This window comes from Sebastes umbrosus, chromosome 2 (genome assembly GCF_015220745.1).
Source record: "Sebastes umbrosus isolate fSebUmb1 chromosome 2, fSebUmb1.pri, whole genome shotgun sequence".
Lineage (NCBI taxonomy): Eukaryota > Metazoa > Chordata > Actinopteri > Perciformes > Sebastidae > Sebastes > Sebastes umbrosus.
Window position 1 is genome coordinate 31244766 of NC_051270.1, and position 10400 is coordinate 31255165.

The 10400-nt window shown below is 38.2% G+C and overlaps 1 protein-coding gene across 1 annotated transcript; it reads right to left on the bottom strand.

The window, feature by feature from the left end:
* Positions 1 to 507: 507 nt before the first annotated feature.
* LOC119480539 (E3 ubiquitin-protein ligase RNF128-like) lies at positions 508 to 3376 on the bottom strand. Its single transcript, XM_037756905.1, has one exon. The coding sequence runs from the start codon at positions 2924 to 2926 to the stop codon at positions 1838 to 1840; it is 1089 nt and encodes a 362-aa protein (XP_037612833.1). The 5' UTR covers positions 2927 to 3376; the 3' UTR covers positions 508 to 1837.
* Between the last annotated feature and the right edge of the window lie 7024 nt (positions 3377 to 10400).

Genomic DNA, 10400 nt, shown 5'->3' on the forward strand with positions numbered 1-10400 from the left:
GTTTTCTTCACAGAAATGAGTGAAATCCTGAGGTATAGGCCAAAAAAAAGAGGTTGTCTTACAAAAACATCTGTATCTAAAATCAAGAAGGCCTCAAAAGTCCTGACAGAAAACATGTTGAGCCTCGCAAAACTTTAAAAGAAGTCTTGCAATTTCCTTACAGACTTCACTGTGGGTGTACTTCTAAAACACAATGGACGGATAATAAAAACTAATATTTCAATTCCGTTGGCATGCAGCTGCATATCTCTGCTTGCTCGGTCAGGCCCTTCTACTTATGTGATATGATGATTATCCAGCTCAAGCTCAAGGTGTGTGCGGATCGGCTCCCACCTGTGCAGAAGTAATTTACTCCTCTCCCACAGTCATTGGGAACAAGACCATAACTCTGAAAGTGAGACACTTTTTAACCACACATATACCTGCCTGATGTGGAGTAACACACCTGCACACTCACACTCACCCTCCACACACACACACACATGCAGAAACATTCTTATAAGCACATATGCTCGTAAATTTGGCCTCATTTTGAGGGATTTATTGCAGTCTACTAAGCATCAATGTGATTTAATACAGCAAGTAATATTATTTTTTTTTACAGAACAATTTAAGACTCCTGGAATCTGTAAAACAGTAGTGAAAATGATTCAATATAGAAAAATATAAAGTGCCACAATCAGCATATTCGCACTAGCAAACAAGCTTCATCATTTACAGAGGGAGACACTAATGTTCCATAATTTAGCCATGTGAGAGTTCAGAGGTAGACCACAGGGATTGAATAAACACCATTACAAATAATTCTAAGGAAAAACCTGGAAGACCTGTTCAAGAATTTGTGCTTGCACATGAAAATCAGCTGTTTAGAGATGGAAAAGGACTATACATACATTCTGTATTACATCGATACTAACAGATGAAATGATTAATAAATAGATCTCAATATACATTCAAAATCCATTACACATAAAGATAATTTTCCCCTATCCAACCAACATTTTTTGGGGACATATCATCAGCAGACATTTATTGCATTGCCATATTGAGTAAAAAAGTAGCTAGAGGTCAATGAATCATAAAGGGCTTGAAATTTCTTATTTCATAAGTGGCAAACGTGTTTCTACGGACCACGTCTCTTAAGAGTTCCAGCCCCTCAGGTGATGTTATTCACTCATCAAGGTGCACTGTGTGTCATGCTGTATTTCCTGTTACGGGTATGTTCATAAGGGTGTGTTTGTATATCCAGTCTGGCAACCAGACAATGAAAATGGAAAGTCATTGCTCCAATTTCAAAAGCAGGAACATTTATTCAAATTAATTGAATTAAAAGAGATAAATCTGCTCTGAATTTAAAAGACAATCGTCAATTGTGAGGGAGTGTGAGCTTTTTGTTGGAGGAAATTTGGCCCCGATTTCAAACAGATATTCAAATGCTCTACTGCACTTCCTCTCTAACCAGTGTCGAGCTGGTGTGTCCACTATGCAAAGCAGAAATGTGACACTGGCATCACTCCAAGACTACTCGGTTTTTAGGATCTATTTTAACGATCACGTTATGAACACACCCGATATTTACACACACATGCACCAAGACAGAAACAAAGGAAATGCAGTGTCATCCAGGCTAATTACACAAGGTTTATTAACATTTTAAATCCTTGGAATTTCTTTTGAAATCAATTTTTTTAGCATGCCTGCATTACAAGATGAGGATTGTTTCTCCTGTTGGAACATTAAAGTTTGATTCCTTTGTGCTGGTTCAGTGTATCTCAGAAAAATAAAGGGACTTTGACTGTGTCCTGGTTTGTTGTTGTTTTGTTCCCGTTGCTGTTGTTCATCTCCTCCCAGCCTCTGCGTCTCCCTCGAAGGCGCCGTTGTCATAGCGATGCTGCTGTCTCTCTGGGTCAGGGCTCGCTGGGTCAGTCAGTGGGACTTCGTACATGGGCTCTGCTCCCGTCACTGTGATCACAGTGACCTCTGGTGGTGACTCATCAGAAAGGCCCTCTTTTGTTTCCTCCTCAACCCCCAGGGCCTTCAGGATGTCGCACTTACACATGGGGCAGGTCCTCCTCTCCAGCAGCCAGGGCTCGATGCAGGCTTTGTGGAAGATGTGGTCACATGTTAGCACCGTCACCACTTCCCCTGCCTTGTAGGAGTCAATACACACGGCACAAACATGGTTCTCAGAGGCAGTTTCCTCATCCCCTGTCTTGAGTTTGCGTACTTGCAGACGCCCGATCGCTTTCTTAGCCTCAGATTTCAGCTTCCTCTCGCTGCGCCTATGCATACTCAGACCGTAGAGACGATTTGCGGAGATAAACACAAAGTAAGCGATGGAGGCTGCTGTCACAATGAAGAAGGCGATGGACAGGAAGTAAAGCCAGTATGTGTCCATCCAGGGTCCGTGAGGGCTGCCTACTTCGATAATCATCCGCACATCTGTCCCATTCTTCACCAACTTGACAATCTCCGCGCCCTGAGCGTTGCCAATCATGATAGCCACAATACCAGCTGCATCTGAGTGTGCCATGTGTGTGGTGCTGTTGCCACTGCCGTCCACATTATACACCACCACACCAGCTGCTCCTTGACGTTTGGCAGCATTGATCTTCTCACTGAAGGTGCAGTTGCCCCTTTTAACCAGGGCTATCCATGGTGGGGAGCTGGAATTGCGATTGTAGACAGGATCTGAGCCACAGCCTTTGGGGTTTCCACTGGGAAGCGTAACAATACCCGAGGTTTTCTCCAGGGGAGAGTTACGACCGAACACCCCACACTCACAGTATTTGTCCACAGTCTCATTGTTGTTTTTAGCATAGCTTATTTCCACCCGGGCAGTCCAAAACACCATGGCAGCTGAATAGTGAACAAGCTCTGACAAACACAGCAAAAGCAGCAGGCAGTGTTGTGTCTTCTTACCCATGGTAACGCTCTTCTTAAAACAGGAAGCCCTCCGTTCGCTTCTTTAGCTTCTTCAAAACTCCTTTGTTAGTCCCAGTTCCTGGTTTGTCCGAGCAACAGCGGTCTGAACACAGCCACAGTTTCACCCAAGCTGCTGTCTACTGTAATCTGATATGAGCCTTTGGTAACACAACACGAGCTATGCGTCAGCCACTCACCTCTCGTTATCTTCCTGAACCTTGAACACTGAACACTCCTCGCAGAGGGCAGGGTGCTGGTATTCAACAAGTGGAAGTACACAAAACACACAGACCTGTGCTGTTTCGAGAGGCAAGGAACAGCAAGCGGGAGCGCAAGACGCGATAAGCAAACGATAAGGATAATTTCATGGGCATAGGTCAACAACACGGGACAATCCTGTGAAACTAATAAAAGCTGCTAGCTTTCCCTTGTGTAATGATGAGCAAAGCAGCTCTACCTGTTTTTCTTGCTTCGCTCGTTTCCTTCCCCTATTCTCTGTGGCTGAGATCACTGTTGTGAAAAGCAAACTGACAAGTATCACTCGTCTACCTTGTGGTTATTTGCTCTGAAAGACTGTTAAATAGTCTGCTTCTACCACACATTTCACACATACACGGACACATTATAAATGTGACGAATAACTCGCTTTAAATTTGCACACATCATAAAATAAAGGTGCTCCCTGTGTTTAGATACCTTGAAGCACTTTAAGAGCTTTATTCCACACAGCTAGCAGCATACCAGTGACAGCTGAGATGGAACAGGGCATTGTCGAGTTTCCATTGTATCTTCTTACAAGTGAAAGCACTCACACACACACACACACACACACACACACACACACACACACACAGAGGCTTCTAATGACAAATGAGATGGAGAGGTTTCTTGCCAAGCTGCTATTTTACCTTAGTTCACCAGCACACACACTGCAGTACACAGGCCTTTCTAGAATGTGCTATTAAATATTTTATCTCAGTGGAGCAACAATCTGCAAATAAAAAAGAGCCTGGTATTTATTCTTAGTATGGCTGCAACACACAGCTCCTGATAACAGGAACAATGGTGCTGCTGTGACCCATAAATTCTTGAAACTGAAATAATTACCTAGACACAACAGAAAGTGAAGCCCAACGTGAACTCCATTAATACCAAATTAATTAAATGTTTTGTTTTTCTGCATAAAAAAACGTTCTATATTGGTGTGAATTTAGGAACCACATATTCAAGATATCCTGTAAAAGATATGCTCTAAAACATTCTGCTCCAATACTGACATCTACTGGTTGGATAGCATGAGGGTCGACCGTCAAAGGCAACAACAAACTGCAACGCTTGCTCAGAAAACCAGCCAAAACATTGGCAATACTGATAGATGATATAATACGAGATACACTGTAGGTGTATGTCATGAATACAGATGATTTTGTCCTAAAGATATTTTGTAATGTCAGTAGTATTCCACTTTTTAGACCTGTCTGGTGATGAAATGATGCCGCCACATAAAAATACCATGACAAAAATTAAATTAGAAGACTAAAGTCACATCCCATCCAGAGTACAGGCTCAACATGTTCACTACTAATTTAATATATAAGGCATTATTGAATAAAGCATCTTATGAATAATATACAGACAAATATATATTAGAAAAATATAAGGGCAGGTACATTTTTAATATGTTCAAAATTTACCTTAAAGGGAGATTTGTCAAGTATTTAATACTCTTATCAACATGGGAGTGAGCAAATATGCTTTGTTTATGCAAATGTATGTATATATTTATTATTAAAAAGCAATTAACAACATAAAACAATGACAAATATTGTCCAGAACCCCTCCCAGGTACTGCATTTAGCATAGCAAATATGCTCAAATCATAACATGGCAAACTCAAGCCTAACAGGCAACAACAGCTGTCAGTGTGTCAGTGTGCTGACTTGACTATGACTTGACCAAAACTGCATGTGATTATCATAAAGTGGGCATGTCTGTAAAGGGGAGACTCGTGGGTACCCATAGAACCCATTTTCATCCTCATATCTTGAGGTCAGAGGTCAAGGGACCCCTTTGAAAATGGCCATGCCAGTTTTTCCTTGTCAAACTTTAGTGCAAATTTGGAGTGTTATTTAGCCTCCTTCCCGACAAGTTAGTATGACATGGTTGGTACTATCACGTTAACTTTGACAGCCCTAAAAATATATATTTTGTAAAATATTATTTTACACAAAATTAATCTGATACATTTTAAAACTCAGCTCAAAAGTTATGTCCTCCATTTAGTATTTAAGAGTGGCAGTATGAAATATTGGTAATTGGGGGGAAATGGTGTCGTAAAGGAAATATAGACTTTAGAAGAAGAAAAAACTGCTGGAATTACATGAAAATGACCTGCAATAAACTCTCTTATTGGGAAAAGAAGCAGGAGGAAAAGAGTTTGAGGAATTTGAGCTGAGTTTTTAAAGTGAATGGGATTATTTCACAGTTTCATGGCTATATGACATCTGGGTCTGAATTCATAAGATTATTTGTTTCATAATTTAGTTTTATAAATGTCACTATAATTGGATATGCATTTATTTAATATCAAACACTTTGGATTTCCATGACATCCAGGATGATCACACACAACTGCACATTTCCTTAATGTCAAAAAATAGGAAACTACAAGATGACTCAATGTTTTAAAAAGCCACAAAACCAATTGAATTATACCACACAGGGGCGCCATTTACTCACTGTTTTTGTCCACTATTTGACAGTAAACAACACTGTTTTCATCCATCACAACAAGACAAGCATGTACAGCCTAATGTGGCTGATGTGCTGGGCCTACTAATGCAATCAAAATGCCAAGAAGACCTTTAAGGAACTAATTATTAGGCAATCTTCAAGAAATCATGCTTTGCATTCATACAACCTCCTACTTAGTACACAACATGCAATCTGCACAGTTTAGTGCAGGGCCATTGACAACAAATAAAGCAAAGCAACTTACAGCTTGTTTGGCAGGTCTGTCTCTGCAGTGAAGACACGCTGTCCATCTGTCTAATGTCTCCTGAGCACACATGTTCCCTGGTCTGAGGATTTGGGGGAAACTTGGGGCATGTCCAAACAAGCCCCAGACCCTGTCACTCCCCTCACACACCCCACATCCCTTTTCTGTCACAAACCTTTACTTATTCAGTGTATAATAGGAGTTGTAATATAAGTAGGTAATAGCCATAAGTTTGAAAATCCATACATTGTATATACATTGAGATTAAAACCTCTTTTACAAGTGAGACCTAGCCAAGGCAGGGTCAAATAGCAGCATCCAACACATAACAAGACAACAACATTGAATCACGGCAGCAACAATAGTTACGACAAAATACATTACGTCATACAGTGCATGCACAAGGCAGCATGTTGGTCATGTGTTTATTATTTAATTGAAAAAACTGCAGCTAGCACAGACCACTTCCTTTATTCTATGTTTAAAATCATTTGAAGAGATAAGGGTCTCAAGTTTAAGCTTGGTCTGCAGATCATTCCAGGATCAAGGACCAACAGGCTTGTTTTGCCAGCCTCTGTACTGATAGAAGGCACTTTAAACTGAAGCCTTTTATGTGACTTAAGATTATAACTGTTTTGGAGAAATACAAATTTATGGCTTAAGGAAGTAGGAAATTTGCCAGAGATGATCTTATAAACTAAAATGTACCAATGTTGTAACCTACGCAGAGTGAGGGATTACCATCCTGCCATGCTGAATAAGGTACAATGATACTGTACCTCAGGGTTGAGTGATACAGGGGCTCAAGTAACTGGCTTGTATTGTTACTGTATTATAGATTATGTCATATCAATATAAACCAAGCAGGGTTGGAAAGAGTACTATAATAGTATCCTCAAGTAAAAGTACAGTTAAGAATTTGTACTCAAATACTAGGAAAATGAATTTGGTAAAAATGTATGTATTAAAGTAAAAGGTAGGTCAGTTAAAATGTATTCTGAGTAAACGTTACTGCACAAGGGTAAGGGTAAGGAGGGTGAAGAAAAACATATATGACGATGATGATGATGATGTTATATGATGATGATGATGATGTTATATTATGATGATGATGATGATGTTATATGATGACGATGATGATGATGATGTTATATTATGATGATGATGATGTTATATTATGATGATGATGATGATGATGTTATATTATGATGATGATGATGATGTTATATGATGACGATGATGATGATGATGTTATATTATGATGATGATGATGATGTTATATTATGATGATGATGATGTTATATTATGATGATGATGATGATGTTATATTATGATGATGATGATGATGTTATATGATGACGATGATGATGATGATGTTATATTATGATGATGATGATGATGTTATATTATGATGATGATGATGTTATATTATGATGATGATGATGATGTTATATGATGATGATGATGATGTTATATTATGATGATGATGATGATGTTATATTATGATGATGATGATGTTATATTATGATGATGATGATGTTATATTATGATGATGATGATGATGTTATATTATGATGATGATGATGATGATGATGTTATATTATGATGATGATGATGTTATATTATGATGATGATGATGATGTTATATTATGATGATGATGATGTTATATTATGATGATGATGATGATGTTATATGATGATGATGATGATGTTATATTATGATGATGATGATGTTATATTATTATGATGATGATGATGTTATATTATGATGATGATGATGATGATGATGATGTTATATTATGATGATGATGATGATGTTATATTATGATGATGATGATGATGTTATATTATGATAGACCAATTAAAGTAAAAAGTTATGCTAACAATCTAATGCATTAGCATATCAATGTATGCACAGAGCCCCATCTGCAGCCTGCACAACCAGCCTTACAAGAAATAGACAGAAAAGAGGCCAAAACTCAGATAATTAAACAAAAAATAAAGAATAAATGACACCCTAGCAGGTGCACACACAACACTATGTTGCCTAGCAACATTGCCGTTGTCCTCTGGAGGGAGTTGAACCATGAATGAGTGTGTTGTTGTACTCACACGTCTGAATGAGTCTCCTGCACCAGGAAGTCCTCCTCAATCTGCTCCAGGTTCAACATCCTCAAAGCTTAACCAGTCCTGTCCCAGTGTTACCAGTCCACTCAGCCTCTCTGTCCCAGTAGAAGCAGTCCACTCCGTCTCTCTTGTTGCAAAACAACAGAAAGGGCCTCACACACCTCACTGAAGGTAGCATGTTAGCATGTTAGCATTGAGCATGTTAGCATTGAGCATGTTAGCATGTTAGCATTGAGCATGTTAGCATTGAGCATGTTAGCATTGAGCATTTTAGCATGTTAGCATGTTAGCATGTTAGCATTGAGCATGTTAGCATTGAGCATGTTAGCATTGAGCATGTTAGCATGTTAGCATTGAGCATGTTAGCATGTTAGCATGTTAGCATTGAGCATGTTAGCATTGAGCATGTTAGCATGTTAGCATGTTAGCATTGAGCATGTTAGCATTGAGCATGTTAGCATGTTAGCATGTTAGCATACACCTGTCGGTCACTCAACGTCCTGGTTGTGTTTGATTTGGGTCACTTAGCGTGCTGACTGGGTGTAAATTACTATTTAATTAAAGTATACTAACTTTTTACAAGCTGCTGGGCACGGCCCGGTAGAGAATTGTAATAGTTTAACTAACTTTTACACAGTAACATCTCTATAATATATAAGTCTAATGCAGTGAGGGCCAAAGAGACAATGTACTACGCAGTATTAGGGCCACATTGAGGGAAAAAACATCTGAGATTTACAGAATAAAGTCATAATATTACAAGAAAAAAAAGGCATAACTTTACGAGAAAAAAAAGAAAATAACAAGTGAAACTGCTACTTTATATTATCACTTCATTCTCATATTATTACGACTTTTTCTCGTAAACCTATGACTTTATTTTCATAATATTATGACTTTATTTTCATAATATTATGACTTTATTCTCATAATATTATGACTTTATTCTCATAATATTATGACTTTATTTTCATAATATTATGACTTTATTCTCATAATATTATGACTTTATTTTCATAATATTATGACTTTATTCTCATAATATTATGACTTTATTTTCATAATATTATGACTTTATTCTCATAATATTATGACTTTATTCTCATAATATTATGACTTTATTTTCATAATATTATGACTTTATTCTCATAATATTATGACTTTATTTTCATAATATTATGACTTTATTCTCATATTATAACTTTATTCTCGAAATCTCAGATTTATTTATATTCCTCAATGTGGCCCTAATACTCCATCGTACCACAGACCTACAACAATAATGAATACAAATGAAAATGTAAACAAAAAACAGTTATTCATTTCCATGTTTATAAATCCACAAGGAGCCTGTGGGGCTATGAGCCGTACGTGGTTCCTGAGGCGCAGGTTGCTTACACCTGGTCTAGGCTATGTTGACAAAGAGTAAAGAAGCAAAGAGATGAAACTCCTGGTTGTTTTTTTACAACGGCTGCCGCCGCAATTTTGTACTGAAAACGCTTATTATGCTTACACAGTTTTATCGTTTAACGCAGGCCATTTCGTTAGAATATGACAATAGAGGAGAAATAATTTAGTTTTACTTTTAAGCAGACGTTTTATTGGCGACCAGTAGTCGCTTTCAGTCCAAAATGGCGGAAACGTCGCTTTGCTGCTGGATGCTGATGTTGCAATGGAACGAACTATTGACTTTCACTTCTTGGCAAAATACGCTCTTTGATATTTACACAGATCTGTGGATATGTGTGTGATGCGGAGGAAATTTAAGCTTCGAAAAAGAGTAAGTGAACAATTTCATAGAGATTCTTTGCCACATATAGACTATTATATTATATTTCTTCTTCTTCTTCGTTTTATAGGCAGGCATGTGTGACCAACAATGTATGACTTTACAAAATCCTTTCAGTATAGGCTGTACCAAAACTGCTAAAAAATATATACTTTTTTTCTTAGTTAACCAACTCCTGACACTTAATTTGTAGCCACTAATGCACATGAAGGTAAATGATGAGTTCTCTCTCCAGTTGGTGATAAGATCAAGCATCAATGGTTCTACCTGCAGAGCTTCAGGCCTTATACTCTAGTTATAAATATTTACAGGCATGCACATTCGTGTTAGATTTCTGTAACCAGAAAAGAGAATAAATCATTTTCCACATTTAAAGATGTTAAAGTGTGTTTCTCATGAATCAGGCTGCACCCCTGATGCGCCTCTGGCTGGCTGCAGCGTGTTCAAGTCGACAGGAATGACTCGCAACTCGTGATCCCCACTCTTGCACAGCTCCAGACCTTAAAAGATGCTTTCTCCCCCCAATAATCTCTCTGAGCAGCTTGTAGTCGTAGTGTAGTG

Excerpts from the sequence above, each read along its gene's own strand:
- LOC119480539 (XM_037756905.1), bottom strand. The coding sequence starts at position 2,926 with ATGGGTAAGAAGACACAACACTGCCTGCTGCTTTTGCTGTGTTTGTCA.